The sequence below is a fragment of the Leptosomus discolor genome, chromosome 10 (assembly GCF_034619465.1).
Source record: "Leptosomus discolor isolate bLepDis1 chromosome 10, bLepDis1.hap2, whole genome shotgun sequence".
Lineage (NCBI taxonomy): Eukaryota > Metazoa > Chordata > Aves > Leptosomiformes > Leptosomidae > Leptosomus > Leptosomus discolor.
Genome location: NC_141400.1, coordinates 4,893,860 through 4,910,997, shown reverse-complemented (window position 1 = coordinate 4,910,997; position 17,138 = coordinate 4,893,860). Strand labels below are relative to the sequence as shown.

Below are 17,138 nucleotides of genomic sequence, written 5' to 3'. Positions count from 1 at the left end.
TTACTTTATTCTACAAAAAACTACTCTGCGTGTTTCAAAATACAGTAGTAAAGTAACACCACTGAAAATCAGCCCTTACTTCACATTGTCCTACTGTAAAAGCACAACTATTGCAATTATTTAATTAACAATAATAGCGTCAAAATTGTATGGAATACTTCTATAGCAAAATGGAAGGAAGCGGAACAAAGAAGCAGGCTCATCTGAAACAACTGAGGTTTAATAGGTAGATTTGTTCTTCAGAAGGGTTAATAAAACAGAAATGGTAAGACAACTTAAGTCCTTTCAAAACTATGGCAAAGTTATTCTTCTCTCAGGGAAATTTCTTCCACCTGTCTTCCATAGGAGGGATCGAAAAGTTAAGAGTTTGAACATCTATGCCCTGTGCCCACTCTGAGCCTTTCTTTGAAGGTCATTCTCCAGCCTTGTCAACACAAACACTTCCTCCTAAACGCAGCCAGAACTTAACTTTCTGACTACCGCACCACAAGGAAGGCTGTTAGCATATATTTGGTTGTCCACATTTGACCTTCCAAAACAGGCTAAAGACTAAAAAAATAATACTTGCAAAGTCTTAGAAGATGTAGTGCTTCTGCAGTTCAAAATGCACGGTAATCTCATTAACGCTGATTCCACAATTTGTATCAGCAGTCTGGAAGGTGCATATGAAGTGACATTTAAAAATAGGTCCGGAACAGTGAACTTATAAATATATTCAAGCATAAAAATGAAGAGGAAGACAAATTATTTAAGTGAAAGGATACCACCTGTACCAGGTTAAATGATAGATAATGGTAATGATCAATTGTAAGCCTACGAAAGGAATATAGCTCTGGAATGGCCTTCTAAACAGGTTATCCATTAAAGAACCTGAACTGTTCCACGATGAAGTTTGATAAAGTTACGGAACGGGCAGGAATAGTTTAAGGCTATGCTTTGAGTCCCTGGAGTTTGATTTGCTGGTATTTGAAAAGGAGTTTTAAACACGACTTGATTTTGTTTGACTGTATGTTTGTCTTTGCTTCTGCCCCCGTCTCCCTGTGTCCTGCCGCAGCCAACATCGGAGCTTCCCTGCCTCAGCACAAAGCTGGTCTCTTCAGGAAGAGGAGGAAGATGGAATTCATTTCAATCAGAAGCATTACAGATTGACACAACTATTCAGAGGATGTCAGGCAGAATACGCTATTTCTCCTGACAATGATGTCCGAGGTGTCCAGCCTGGTCACAAGCTCACCCAGAGGCCAGATCTGGAGTGAGGAAACACTTTTTTCCAGATGACTGGAAAAGAACTGAAGAGTGAGGCATTGTCCTCTTCACAGAGCTGCCTCGGAAGTCCTTGGACCAAATTCTTTGGCATTTGGGACATGCTAAGGAATGCAGGGCAACAGCAACCCTTCTTGTCTTCCTCCTGGGACAGGCTGAGGTTGCTACCTTTGCTCTTTTGTGAGAGACCTCCAGTACATTCAAGCTTTTGATGGTATCTGGAACTTAAAGAACAGAATTCTTACAGATGTTCTGACCTAAACATGTTTGCCTTCAGTTACAAGGAATTAATTCAATGAGCTTGGAGATCGTTCAGTTTTGGTATGGGGTGTCAGTGCCCAGGAGGAGAAGCTGTGTCTGTGAAGAGAGGCCAGGGCTGCCCTGGGCCGGGCACAGCTGGTTCTGAGCAGCTCCACAGCAGCCCTGCTGCAGGACAAAGCTGAGCCCCTCAGCAAAGCGGCAGTGCCTCTGTGAAAGTGTATTTGAGAAAGGGCAAAACAGTGAGGCAGTAAGGAGTGTGGAAAAAGGAGGGAGAAACAGCCCTGCAAGCAGCGAAGTCAGAGAATGAGGAGAGGGAGGAGGTGCTGGGGCAGGTCCTGTTTTCTCACCAGTCCTGTTGAGGAGGGGGAGCGAGAGCAGCTGGGTGGGCATCTGGCAGCTGGCCATGGTCAACCTACTATGGTTCTAATGCAAGTATGTAACATCACTAAATTTCATTGTCTATAAAACAGAAATCCACACGAACCTAACAGTGACTGTATACAACTTTGTATTTGCCACCTATTCATTTATGGAATTCTGCAGTCATTTTATAAGCAGCTCTATGTTTTTTTTTTTTAATTACTCCTATTACCTCAGTATCCGTAAATGTGTTGCCAATCACATACATGTATTGAACAGAAAAAGTCTACAGATTTCATATAAAGGCTTGGCCACATACTCAAAGTCAACCCTGTTCCTTCATGTTTAACACCTCCACTCTCTGTGAACTTGCTTAGAACAAGGCTGCGGTACTGATCTGTGGCAGGACAGACCACCATGATGCATTTCCATTGTATACCAAAATACAACAACATACTAGTAACGAAACAAGCCACAGTTTCTGACCATTAACATCGAAACTAACGACGTTATTGTTCTTACAGCAACACTTCAAAAGCTCAATGGCTGAACAACTTATACCCCAACCTGCCATCATTAAATAAGCATTAAAGAGCTACACATACTGTTTTAGGGAAAACAAAATGCCAGAAAAAAGGTAAGTATAGTGAAACAGTAAGACATCATTTTTGGATGATAAAACTAAATTTACTGTAATTTAAAGTGATTTTTCAGCTTTGGTCCTCAAAGAAATATTAAATGCCTTAATAGATACATATTCATCCCTCAGATTTGCAAGATGGTCCCCCAAATAAAAAACCACCATATGTGGCATCTTACGTACGAAGCAATTTGAGAAGTAAATTCTTGCAGTATGAGACAACATAACTGCCAGTGCTAGAGTAAATTTAAATTTGTAATAGGAAACTTAATGGAAACCAAAAACAAACAAACTCTGATAAATAGTGATTAGTATCTCTCCAAACTTCCTATAGGATTTAATTTGAGGACCAGCTAACAAATGCACAGTATTGGAACATTTCTTTAGACTAGATGTCAATGCTAGTTTGTGGCAGCAAATTGTAACAGGAGGTAAAAATTCTACCAGAGTTCCATAAAAATTTTCTAAGACCAAATTTAAAGCACAATTTTTACCAAAAAGCTTTAAAAGTCATACAACACTGAAAGTCCTGCACAGAGTCCACTGTAAGAGCACTTATTGGGTCTGTTGATGGTCACAAAAAGCATGAACGAACTTCACAGCGAGAAAGAAGATGTTATTCGGCTAACGTGACTCACACGTCACTCTTTCGGAAAGAGGTCAAAGTTAGATGAAATGGTTAAGCTCACTTCTAAAAGCAATAGAACAGCTGCACAATGAGGATGTTCCGCACGCACGCACACGCACGCACGGCGGAAAGTGACCATTCACACGCAAACAGACAAAAAGTCCTCCTCCTCCTGCTTTGTTTATCCAGCTTCCTGGGACCACTAAACTGAGGGTCATTAGCAGCCCTTCTCTGCACGAACTGGGACGGAATGCACGGAGAGAAACCGCTCTGCTCCCTCAGGAGCAACTGCTACTGCCCAGCACTAGCAAAATCTGCACCATTAGCAAATAGTCCTCCCCGCTCTTTAGCTTCCAGGGAGCACCAATCTTCCACGCTGGCAGTACCTCCAGGTCCCATGTTGAAAGCAGCAGACCTGCTAGAATTTATGCAGATACACTATTGCAGAGTCTTTTAAACAGGAGCAAATGGGGGAGGGGGGAGTTACTCTCCCCACACACTTTTCCTTTCGCATCTTCTGAATTTCCTCATTAACATACTAAGCTTCAGGAGTGCTATTTTATTCAACAATATGCTATGAAGTTATTAGGAAAAAAAACAGAGCAAGAAAATCTACTGAGTGTTGTGGTCTGAGCCAGAGAGTAACAGCTATGTTTTAAGACCATTTGACCTCAGCTAAACAAACAGGTCTGGTTCCTCATTAGGGCTTCCCGCCTGCATTAAGCACCAGGAAGCTAACATTTTACTCTTTATTATACCTCAGCTGCAGTCTCACCACATGAATCAGAAACTCTAGATCTTCAACCCAGATTTGGATCAATCCACTGTTTTCTTAAAATCACTATCAGTTTATTTAGCCAGAAATCACTAGACACTTAGCTCTAGTAATGATTTCTCTCCCGCATCAATTTCAGACTGAATTTCAATTTATTTAACCCAAATTATGCATCTTGATTTTCTTCAGGTTTTTGTAGATCCTCTGAATGGGAACTAAGGATCAAGAACCAGAGAAAATGGTTTCTAATGAAAAAGAGAATGATGCGTGGATTCAACTTCCTTCTCTACAATGCTTGTTTCATTATTAAAGAAAACTATCTCAGGAAAGTATTTAAATATCAATATTTTACATTTAAACTTTGCTAAGTTTTGTATTGCAAGACATACATCGGCTCCAAATTAATGTCAAGATTTTAGAACCTGGTGCTTCTTACATGAGAAAAGCATGAATTGATCAACTGTTAGAAATATCGATCTCTGGTCTATTCTACGAAATCTCATCCAGTCTTCATACTCCATTGTAAACACTGTCCACTGTAAACTACCTCAAGTTACCGGCAAAAACTATTACAATTCTGACTCAACCTGCACCTCCAGAGTCAACACCAAGTCCTAACATACTGCCTCAGAATCGGCAGCAACAGTACAAGAAAAAAATCAACTGCCTCCCACCACCCGCCGAAATCAACCCACAGTCTCTGCCTGCTTATCTACCAGATAGTCTCCTCTGCAAGCAACCAGTTGAGAACGGATGACATTGGAGCTGTTGTGACAGCAGTGGCTAACATATGCTACACACCACAGTGAGATACAATGCTTCTGAATGCACCTGCTTTATTCTTAGATAAGCAGTTCAGGTGCATATTTACTTTCTCATGTATAGATTCAGGAAAAACAGAAGGATTCATCATTGTAAAAAAATCCAAATGGGGTCACTCAGTGGGTCCTGCACAGAGCACTGAAAAGACCAAGGTGCTGCTGATGCTATAACTTTATGAACCCGCTGCCTCAGTTTGCAAAGCTTTACAGCCACACTAACGCAGGTAAAAACCACATTATAACATGACACAACTGATCAACACGTAGATTAATTTCAACTTCAATAAGTCAAGAGCAGGTAGAAAAAACACCAGAGAGACATAATAAAACTTATATGAGAGGAAAATGAAATAAAATTACTATCCTAAGGAGGTCGGAGGAGGACAAGAGACAGACACACAGGCAGAGAGAGAGTGTATGTGTGTTTGAGAGAGAGACAGAGTTAGAGAAAGAGAAGCCAGTTCAACAGTGAAACATCTGAACATGGGAAGGAACCTGGGTTTGATCCAAGCAAAGACTGGAAGGCTCTAAGAGGCACCGAGCATAAGCCAGCACCCCCAGACGCTTCTCTGCTAGCTAAGGGAATATAAAAATAAACAGTTGCCAAGGATCAGAGTGCAGGTAGTATTTCAGTTGACAAAGCCTTTTCTCAGTGTACCACTTTCTCTTGTCATGGCAATGGGGTGGTGAATTGCAAGATTATGGTGGAGAGAGAGGAGAAGTACATCATGCTGTCTGTGTGCAGCACATCCACGGGGGCACTCATCCGCTGGTGCCACACAATTTCCCCTTCTACAACCTACTGTCTTGTAGGAGACTCACCAAACACATCCCAGATCTCAATAGGTGGCTGTGCAGGAGGGAGAGTCTGTTTTGAGATTTCTTTGGGAACAGATGGCTTTAAGGCAAAGGCCCAGGAAGGCTGCTCTGTCAGTGGCGACTCTGGAGAAGAGACTCTCCCACAAGGAGGGGACAGCTTGCTGAAGAAGCCAGCCAGAAAGCTCTGGTGGGTGACAGCACTGCCATCAGTACTTGGCACTCTCCCCTGATGATGAGGGGCCACCTAGTCCCAACCCTGCTCAGCTCTGTTAATGACCTTTCCCCTGCCTCCTCAGTAACGCAAATCCAATTAGACATATTTGCAAACGTATCTCCAGGCAACTGCACGCTGTTTAATCCTACACATTTACCTACAGTTCTGAGCCAAATGCTCATGGGCATGAACAAATGAAATCTGGAATAGCTTTTCTGCTGGTCACTGTTTGCTTACAAGAGCTGTTTGAATTAGCATTTTTATAATTTATGCGCACAATCTGAACAACACTTTTGAAAGACTGACTCTCGGTTTACAGATATATCTGCACATGACTCTGACTTCAGCAACATTATCGGGAGACTTTGCACCTAATGCTTATAAACATCCCGTACAGGACTGGTAGCACAGTGTCCAGAAGGAAGCAAGCGATTTGAGTTCCAGTTTTGGCACTTCTCTAGCAGTGTTTCACTTATTATTTTCCAAATTATGCTATTCCTTGGTATGTAGTATTCAAAATTTGTTTCCAAAGGAACATTTGCCATAAAATTATTTTAAAACCCCCTATTTTTGCATAGGTTGTAGAGAATAACCAGAAGTCAGTTTTTCAAGGATGTTTTTCTTCCTTCCCTGATTTATTTGATTCTACTCTTCCTGCTTTGAAGCATTGAACAGCACAAGTTTTGAACTGGAATGCCCTGATGAAGGCCATTTTACAGCGGAGGAAAAGCTGAGTCTTCTTTTGCTGTGATGACATTCCCACTGCCATAAAAACACAAGTCCTTGAAATGCTGAGCTTATACTTAAACAAATTAGTTCACTACACTGTATTTCAGCTCTTCACAACAACGATGCAAAGGAGGCTTTCTCTGCCAGCTTGAGGCTAGTTACAGTGATTCATATAAGCTTAAATTGTATAAAATTCCTTTGCAGAGGGACAAGTTTGGTTCACTATTCACCTCTGGTCCTAGTTCGACTTCACAGTCAAACATGAACAAATTATGCTGTAAAATCAGGAATAAGAACTGTAATAAGGAGCAGGGAAGATTTACATCCTCTTTAAACTAGCTGTCCATGTGGGTTTTTGTCGAACTAGCCCATACTAAGCCAAGTTCTCTGCTAAATCCTCCACTAAAATGAGCTGCTCTGCAAATGCCTTTCTTTTTCAGTGTATTTAATTTCTCAAATGAGGATTAGGGGATACAGTTGATGGACTGCCTCACTGGAAGCTTACTTCCTTTAATTTTTATTAATTTATGTTTTTTAAAAAAGCAGGCCAGTCTTGAGAACTGTCTTACATGTTCTTGGTCCAACAGGCAACTGTTAAAAACCTTTTCTCTTTTGAAAGTCATAGTCTGCACAGAAAACTCCATTTAGATGAGTTCTGTCCACATCACATTTCTCATTCAGCAATTATTATATCTTCTGATTTAAACAATTCTTTTTCCTTCACTTCACTAGATCATAAATCCAAACAGTGAACTCATGCCCCATCTGAAACTTCAATTCATAAGAAAAAAAATGCTGTGGTTACCTCTTTGATAAAATTAGATTCTGCTAATAGCTTAATTCATTTCTCCACTTCTTTTATCCTTCCTCTCCCAAGACTGTTAGATTTCTAGATTTTTCTTTTAGTCGAACTTTTGATACAATTTATCAGATATTCTGGGTGTCATCAAATCTCCACAACTGCGTAGAAGCTGCTCAGCACTCTTCAAAATCATGTCACAAAAGTCACTGGTGTACAACTTCATTTACCATGTGCCTGTTAGACTCCCTGGACACCTCCAGGGCTGGGCATTAATTTACCATCCACGACATAGTTAAGGGGATCAAACCCTTCTTCTCCAAGTACAACTGTTTCTCTCTTTCTTTGTCACATGCAAATGAAAGTATGGAAAAAAGGCATTCCTAAAACCATTTCTAGCACAAGCACTTGTACTGCAATTCCATCAGTCAATCCATGTACTGAGAGGATAAAGCTCTACGGCTCACAGGCTGTGAGAGATAAAGAACACAATACCACAAGACTCACAGCCTATCAAGCTTAGGACTCACATCGGCTTCATAACAAGCTCCCTGTGTTACTTCCCATTTCGCTTGCAAAACTATCTCCAAACTTGTTTCTGGTATCATCATCTCTTTTTTTTTTTTTTTTTTCCCCTTCAGAGCATACACACTGCCATGCCTCTCCTCTCCCAGATCTCTTCCTTTCAGTCAAATTCAGAGATTTCTTTTTCCAATTTTTCTATTTTTCTCTCTCTCTTTTTTCCTTTCTTTTTTTTTCTTCTTTTAAGAAAGCGCATTCCTATCACAAAAGAGCCAAGTGCAGTTCCAGAGGCTTGAACAGGCCCAACATACAGACACGTGGTTTGTAAGTTGGCCGTGTATCATCAGCCTCATTTATCAGTGTGGAAACCTGTAGAACAGCGAAGTGCCCTGGCTCCCTAAGAATCCTGTTTCAGCCCCCCGGGATAAAATCTGGTCCTCATGTTCTATAGTACAATCCTTCATCCACAGACTCAATTAGCATTTTCTATTTCCTTTCTTTCATATTCCAGTCAGCTGTAGAGCTCTTCCCTTGAGAAATACCAAATTATCCACACTTAATTGATTTCTTATGTTGATATCATTGGCAATGCTATAGTAGAAAAAATAACTTGAGAACTGAAATGTTAACTGGAATCCAATAATTCTTATAAAGCTGAAAAAATTAACAATTTGATCTAGTCCCATACAGTTTAGCAATGATAAAACAAACAGCACTGCTACTGAACAGCATCCAAACACAACATAGTAATTTCCCCTCACTGTTTTTATGTGAAAATCAATATAACACTATCAGCTGATAGATAAATGAATAATTGGCATCATTACCAGAGCAGACAAAGTCCTTCTTCTGAACCTCGGCCACAAGAAAACCCCGCAGGTTGACGGGTGCCAAACAGAAGGTGAACTGCCCGATCGTGCGCCTCTGCCGCAGCCAGTCAGACAGCCAAGCCAGGTGGCAGTCGCAGTGCAGGAAGTTGGAGTGAAGCCGCCTACAAGAGACAGAACAACCCCGAAGTTAGTAGTAGATTTTTAAACCAGAGCAATCAAGTACAAGCCTGGCTGGCTCTTCACTGCAATTTACGTAGGACCATTGCAGGTTACTGGTTACAGCTGAGTCAGGTCTTGACTGACTCATCGCCATATAATATACAAATGTCCACACATAAATTTGTGCCGTTATTTATAATGTCTTGGAAGAACGAAGTTAAATAATGACCCGTCTACAGGTAATCATGAGCTGGCCGTTCTAGAGAAAAGAACACGCAGAATTTAAGATTCCTCCAAGTAATCACTTTGCTTGTGATTTCGTATCAGAAGGAACGGCATGAATGTGATATCTCTGACTGAATTCAAAGGATGGCTTGTATAAACACGAGGACCAGGCTGAAAAACAGGATGATAGGTGACTGATTCCTCCCTCTTCTCTCCCCTTTGGGGGTGGGGTGGAGAGGGAGAGAGAGACACACACCACACCCACCAGAGGCTATTGATACCTTATGTTCCCGTGTTGCCTGTACAAATTCATCAATGCTCTTTTTACTGTGACAATTCAGTGCAAGTACATAGGTTCTAGACAGGAATTTTCAACTCATGACGAAGAAGGGGACCATGACAGGGTCATGGCGCACAGCAATGCCCGGGCTGTTCTTTGTAACGGAAGATCTAGCCACAGAGCTCCCTTTCCAGCCCGCTTCATGCCTGGCACTAGAGACTTGCAGAAGCATTATCACATTGCAGGTGAAAGTCTGTGAATTGATGATACGTTCAGGGAGCTATGAAACTTTAGGTCAAAACAAAAGCCCTGGACATTAATTATTTCAATCCTCGTAATGAGTCATACATTTGCAGTGATACACCAAAGTTGAAATGATAAAACAGATTGAAAACCCTGTCAGAAATGGTTAGACAAAGCATTATTCACTAATATTACAGGTATCACATTTAAAAAAACCCACACAACTGGTGGGCACAGGATTTAGCCTTGTCCATCCACCAAAGAAATTAACTGTCTGTCTGTGAGATCTTCATGTTGCACAGCAGCAGCGCAGGTCAGCAGTGGCGCCTGGGCTGACAGTCCCCAGATTTGTATGTCTGGGGTGGGCAGTCACAGTAAAAGACTACAAATCTGGAACTGAGAGTTTATCCTGTAGAGACAGAAGATGCTAGTCTCCTGGGGGCACTGCAAAACGTAACTGTTTTAGAAGGATGGCTAGACAACCTTTAGGGATTATGAAGCTACTTAATTGACACTGCAGTAAGTTAGATTTCTAGTAAAATGTTTTGTTATTATGAACTACTAATCTGCCTGCAACACCTTTGGTTGATTGAAAGAACAAATAAATACATTTACAAAGAAAAGAGAACAAATATCACCTAGCCAAAAATCATCCTAAGTAAGACTTTGTTCGAACTTAGAGAGTAAGCATTTTGTTTAAATCCTCAAAGTATTATCCCCACCACAGCAGTCAACAACGATACTCAGAATCTATCTTCCTTCAGCAATTGAATCAGCTCGTCCCATGCCATGCCCTGCATCCCCTGTACAGATGCAGGCAGCCAGGAGGACTAAATCCGCAATTTCACAAAAAGGGTCAGCTTTCCAGTTCTAGGAGTTGTGCTTCCCCCCCACCCCCAAATTCGTATAGCTAGTTTCTGCATTTTCCCATTTTAGTAGTGCAAACTGTCACCTCTTTGCCAGCTCGTCTGCCTCAGCAGAGCCCTACCTTGTCATTTGTTCAAGTTTTTTGTATGGATATTCCACAGTTTGCTTTTGAGAGGAGACGATTCAAAGAGCCTATCCACCTTAACAAAGCAGCCTATTAGAATATATTTTTGATAATTATATTAATGAACACAGTCACAAAAAGACTTTTTGCAGTATTTCAAAAGCACAGTGCTCCAATTGCCTGTGAACCTGAAAATGATTTGGTACATTTTCAGTTTACCCTTAAACAGGAAAGCATTAAAATAAATTATGCAATTACCTATCTCTGCAGCCAGTCACACATGCAGAGACAACAGGACACTCACCATTAACTAAATAGGTATGGGGGACATGCTTTAACATAAATAAAGCTGTTTCAGGCAAAGGAAAGCAGATCAATAAAAACTAAGTCCTGTCACTTCCAATCAACGCTAAAAGATCAATGAAACCCAGAAACAGAAAAGACAGTTAAATAAAAAAGGTTAGCACAGAAGAGCTGATCTTTTTAAAGAATTCCTCAAGTGCTTCAAATCCTACTAGCACTTCCCTGTTTTGTTTCTTTTTTCTTTCCCCTGAGAGGTCATGTTCAAGTTGAATATGCTCTTTATTTTTTCTTCTCTGTTCTTCTTAAATGAGCAGATTGTTTTGAGAGCCATGAAGAAAAAGCTATTTATCCACAGAACTATCACAGCAGATGCAGCTGTGGCACAAGCAGCCCCAAATGTCTTGCTAATGGATCTCACTGGTGTGTAAAAGAGACACATAGGGACAACACTATCCACACTGCACTGGGCCTCAGCTGGATGGGAAAAGGGCTTGTCCCTACCTAAGTAACATTCAGACCAGGGATTCCCTGCAAGAGCTTCTAAAAAAAAAAAGCACGTCTAAGTGGGAAGCTATGTGAGAAGGTGTACAAAGCGATGACCATTTTTTAAGAAAACAGTAGTCACCGAACTGTAATGAACATTATCCATGACCCATTCGGACTGAATCTGCATCAACAACCAAGAGATTAAACAGTTGATCTTAGTCAGCCATTATGCCTCAGACCACGTTCTCCTTTCATGCAAACTGTTCACTGAGGTTGTATATTAATGCAGAAGAAACAGGTTATCAAGTGAAATAAAGCTCAGGAAACTAGAGAGAATATTAACACTGTCCCCCCAAATAATATCTTTATACAAATATTTTACATAGGTGAATAAAGACTGACCAGTTTTACATGTGCTCAGGGGTAAGTTAGTTTTTAGGCTATTACTAACCATTTACACAGAACTTGGTTAAATCAAAACAGTATTAACCTAAATTCTGAATAGAAGAATTTCAGAAAATATTAAGTAATCTCTAGCTATGCAAACTGGTTTTGTCAATAATCATAATTAATAAAGCATTAATTGTGAAAAGTGCTAAGATGACTTGGGAATAGAGAAAGAATTTGTAATATGTAGGAGCATCAGCAGAAATTATGAAATGCTGTTTGATTCCAGTATTTAACTTACAGTAATTGCTATTTTGATAACTTTTCTGTCTCTGTTGAAACAGATTGGAAGGAAAGACAGAAAACTAAACCATTTTACTGTATTTCCACCTGTCTACGTAGGATTTTTTAATTCCTAGATTGAACTGCTAAGAAGGGTACTGGGTGTTATTTGTCAGTCTTTGGAGACTGAAACATGCCACTTGATACTGATGAAACTACCTTTACAGAACATGAGGTGAATGAATACGAATGCAAGTTTGCAAAGGTGCCCTTTTAGCTACAGACCCTAAATTAAATTTCCAGCAAATCCTTTTAGAGTGGGTCAGCATTCATGTTCTATAAAATGTAGCTCTCAGAATTCAATAGAAAAGCTTCCCTTTATAAATCCTATTTATTACTTCCTTCCCCCCCCCCCCCCCCCCTTTTTTTTTTCTTTTTTTTTTTTCCTTAATTACAGCAGAGGGGGATTAGTCAGTGTAAGTCTCCAGGGAGCTATATACAAAGCCATCTCCGAAATTAAACTAAAAGGAAAATGACAGAAGGCATTCAGCTCTGGTAACAGACAAGACTGACTAATCTGAAGAAGTCAGGCAAATTTTCTGGACCGTCGTGACTGAATGAGAAAAGGCAAAACTCCAGGAATCTTAACCCTACACCTTTATCTTCTTTATCCACTCTCTTCCAAAAGACAAATATCTAATTTCCATTTAATTATTTACATTAAGATCTATGAATGTCACCATTTAATGAAGAACGTAAATTTAAATCAGAGGTTATCTTACACAGATTGACATGAGTAAGCGCCATTTTTCTTTAGTTCTGTTAACTTATTTAATACGATTTTACACATGCGTATGTAGCATCCTTGAAGCATTTTGTTTTTTCAGTGCCACAGAAAACTTTTAGGCTAGCTACTACTTCCCTTTCTTTGCTTTTAGGACTAAATACATCTTGGTCGAGTTTGAGATTTTGGAAGAAAAAAACAGAGAGACTTTGTTTAAATATGACTTTTCCTGAAGTTATATATTCTCTAAAGTAATAATTTATTTTTAAAAAAATGTTTTTAGTAGTCGATGGGAAAAGGATACAAATGCACACAGTATATTTTCACAGGTTTTGTATTTTGGTCTACTAAAGCCGATCAGAGCTTTTCCAGTGGAATGGTGCCCAGCTATAGCAAAATGGATTTGACCTAAGAGAAGCTTTTATAAAAAATGCATCAGAATCAGTGACATTTTATTTCAGAAAGTCTCTGGAAAAGAAGCTTCTATCAAGTTCTTTAAAAAACTTCTTGTATTCAGAAATTAACATTCTGAATTTGAAAGAAGAAATAGGATTTAAACATAGGATATTAACAAAATTAAATAACCTGATCCATCTGAGCAGTTTTCACAATTTTGATGATGTTTCAGCTTGGAACACATTTCACGTTATGGATTTTCCCATGGAAAAAACTGCCAGTTTCATTTCCGGGTAAATTCAAAATCTTGATAAAACTGAATCTTACTTAACCCTGGGTAAATCCAGTGAACTCTCCGGGCCCTGAGGGCACCAGCCACCTTCACAACCCTGCCTGGCCTCACCAGGGGTCCCAGGGCTTCCCCAGCCCCACCGCAGCCCAGACTCCAGCCCAGCCCGGGGCGCTCAGCCCCCACACCAGCCCCCCCAGCCCACCCTCCCTGTCCCCATCCCCACAGAGGTGCCCCAGGCTGTACCCATTCTGGGGGCCCTGTGGGACAGGGCCGGCTGCAAGGCCCTGCCCGCTGCGCCCTCGCAGGGTCAGGCTGGTTCAGTGACCGTCTTCCTCAAGAGAGCAGGGTGACTGTTCACATTGGGAAGAGGTTGAAATAAGATTATCACAGGCTGACAAATATCCAAACAATTGGCTTACACCATTACCATTATTACTATAATTTTCAAAGATATTACTCACAGAGTCCTGATCTTTGGCATGTGATTGAAACTGGTAACAGGAATGCGGGTGATGTTGTTGTTGTTGAGAGTACTGTTAAGAGGGGAAAAAAAAAAAAGAGAGAGAAAGAGAATAATGGATTGATTAGTCATTTACATTTCTTCACCAACACACTATCTGCAGAAACAAGCCGCTAAAACTCTTGGTAATAAATCTGCCAGGCTGTGAGCAGTAAGACATGCTGACCGACATCTCTGACAATTTGTGACGTATCGTGAAAGATATTGTTAGGGCAAAGCAAGCAACAGCAGCATAAGAATGGATGGTTGTTACTATTTACCATGGCTGAGTACCAAGCTGTAGAGGAGATGAGTTTTTGTTGACTACTGAACAGATCCAGACTTTCTAGCTAAGCCAAAAAAACCCGCCTTGAAAACCTGGTGCAATTTGAGTGGAGGAACATCAAACTCGCACACTGCAATAGGAAAGCCTTGCACTTAAAGCGCTCGCTCTCACACAAAAAGAGAGCTGTTGACTCTCACAGGCTTGTTAACACAGCCGGCTCACACAGACAGACAGCTCAAATTGCCCTTTTGAAAACACATGGATGGATGGGTACCCTTGCTTTGGTTTCCTTACGAAAAAATATATGGGTAGTGGAACAGACCGTAATAAAACATGTCATGACCCAGGCATGTAAGGATTTCTGCTGCTCTGTCAAAGCAGCGCTTAAAGAGAAAATGATCTCAGCTGCTGGTAGGGACCTCCTTAGTGCTTCATATGAAAAACGAACTGACTTGATTATCAGCTGTGTGTGCTGCTCCCATTTATGCAGCTCCTAATTATATCAATGACTCTCTAGCAAATTAGAAGCTATAAAGTTTATCAAGATGGCACAGGAAATGGAAAGCACTCCAAAGGGCATAATTGCTGTGCTCCAAGTGCACCAAATCTGCAAATACAGTAGCCCAGTTTGTCATGAGAACTGATGGGGCTGGTGATGACTCCCTGTCCCAGTGTGGCTGATCCTGCTGCTGGCTGCAGCTGCCTATTTGAAACGTGTGGTGTGAGCTTTGCTATATAAAGCCCTGCTTTATAAAAGGGGCACAGCACGGGATCCCTTTGGTAGAAGATAGTGCTTTTGTGTGTTTGTATACGTGTTGAAGAAAATACCTGCTGAAGCAACGTAAAGGCACATTACCGTTCCCTGAATTATTTAGCTGTTCCATACATATATACACACAGGACACTAATCAAAAGCTCTTGAAGAGTTTTACAGAAGTTAACTAGCCCTCTTGGTCATCTGCCAATTGAAAAACATTTTTACAATTCTGCCTGGAAATCTCTTGGCAAAACCATCATCTACAACTTCAGCAGATTAAAATTAAACGAGATTACACCCTATTAAGTCTTTTTCTGGTACACAGGAAGACACACAGGCATATTGGCAAAGCCAGGAGGTTGCAGGGTAACATGGCTATGCGCAGGCACGCTCAGGAGAGGTGTGTGAGCAGGCTCTGACACTGGCAGCAGTTGTGTTTGTGTTGCTGCTGCACTGCCTCCCAGCAGGACAGTACACGACCACTTTGTTAGTAGGATCGTAGCTGGTATTTCAGCATAATGCTGCACCAGATAGATGCACCATTGGTCTAGAGCCAGCTTGAGGGCTGACATACCCATGACAGCGAACTGCACCAACAGAGCAAAACTACCCTTATTTTCCAAATCCCTGAGCAAAGTGAGTCATGTCAGTAAAAGCAAAGTTTTGGAAATCTGGAATCTGCATGTGACATCCATTGCCAGAGATCTGTGTCAGTCAAGTCACACGTGTTCACACATCAGGCTGACAAGAGCTGTACACCTTAGTACATCACAGCTCATAGTATAATATATAGTATTCACTCCAGATCCTCTGGAAAACTTGATGCTGCCAAAGATTGGACAAGAAACACATTGGTAAGTACGGGGATCAACAAGTATACAAAATTACAACTTTACGTATTCAATTTCTCAATGTGCGAAGACTCAAAGACAAACACAGTCTATTATAAATTTACTACATAAGATGAAGAGGGAAATACTGTCAACTTCAGCGGTAAACCTGAAAGTCAGCTTTTACAGCTATCAGCCATGTCATTCTGTCAGCTGTGCATCACAGCCTGCACATGCCACGGCCTTACAGTCGCTTCAGCGCTGGAAGTGAACATCTGATACAGTATGTACCCGTGTACATCTGTAGGGCTGAAAAGCTCTACCTTTGAATTCCTGCTAAGGTCGTGATTACAACACAAACGTCCCACTGTGCCAGTTTACATGGTGCAAAATGAACCTGTCATACAATTGCTACTGCTTGATTACCATTATTTAGCCAGTGATGCAAACCAAAGTCTTTTGGGGACAATTAGCCAAAACAAGCACGCACAACTATTTCAGAAAGCGAACAAACCCTCTTGTAAGGGTGCATGCCTATACACATCAACACACCCCCCCTTCAATATCTATATTTATTTGCTATTTACATTCGCACATGCATGGTGGGAAGTTCAAACAGGGCTCTCAAACGAAATTCCTAATCGCATCACCATTTTTTTTCTGTAAACATAAAAATATAATTCGTCCTTTGCCTCAGTTGCCTGTTACATAAAAATGAGCTATGCACTTGGTTAGAAGATTTTAGGTACACACTGATAAATAAAAGCCACATGTAGAGGCAGCTTACAAAAAATTAAATCACATACAGAGCTGATGTCTGAATAGGTCACACATGGCACTATATGAGTCAATGGAAGCCACAGGAATTCAAGAAAAGGACATGGGTTGGATTCAGGCCGAAGAGAACGTGACAGTGAGCTTCCTTCTGTGCTGAGGACAGAGAACACATCCCTGTCTCCCAGCGCAATTCTTCATCTGGATGCAGAAAGGTGAGCCTTTACTGTCCCTGTTGATGATTCAAAATTATTTTTAAATTTCTTAAAATATTTCTGTTAACAGACAAAGCATTATTCCAATCACACAGTAGTTCTACTTACAAAATATCAGAGAAGAGTGGCTCAGGTTTTACCCTGAATAAGCAAAGGTTTCCCATAATTCATCAACAAATACATAACCCTCCTTCTAAGAATCCTAATTCACTGCTGAATTAATATAGTCCTTAAACATAAATTTCAGGGATAACTCTAGCAGATAGCTATTGCGCAGATGACTTAGTA

General features: G+C 40.8%; 1 protein-coding gene across 1 annotated transcript in view; it reads right to left on the bottom strand.

The window, feature by feature from the left end:
- The window catches only part of SLIT3 (slit guidance ligand 3), a 523,033-nt gene that overhangs the window by 190,137 nt on the left and 315,758 nt on the right, over positions 1–17,138 (bottom strand). The window contains exons 7-8 of the mRNA XM_086471174.1: positions 13,951–14,022; positions 8,659–8,822 (exon numbers count right to left, since the gene is read on the bottom strand). Coding sequence (XP_086327300.1) covers positions 8,659–8,822; positions 13,951–14,022 — 236 coding nt within the window. The remainder of the gene's footprint in view (positions 1–8,658; positions 8,823–13,950; positions 14,023–17,138) is intronic.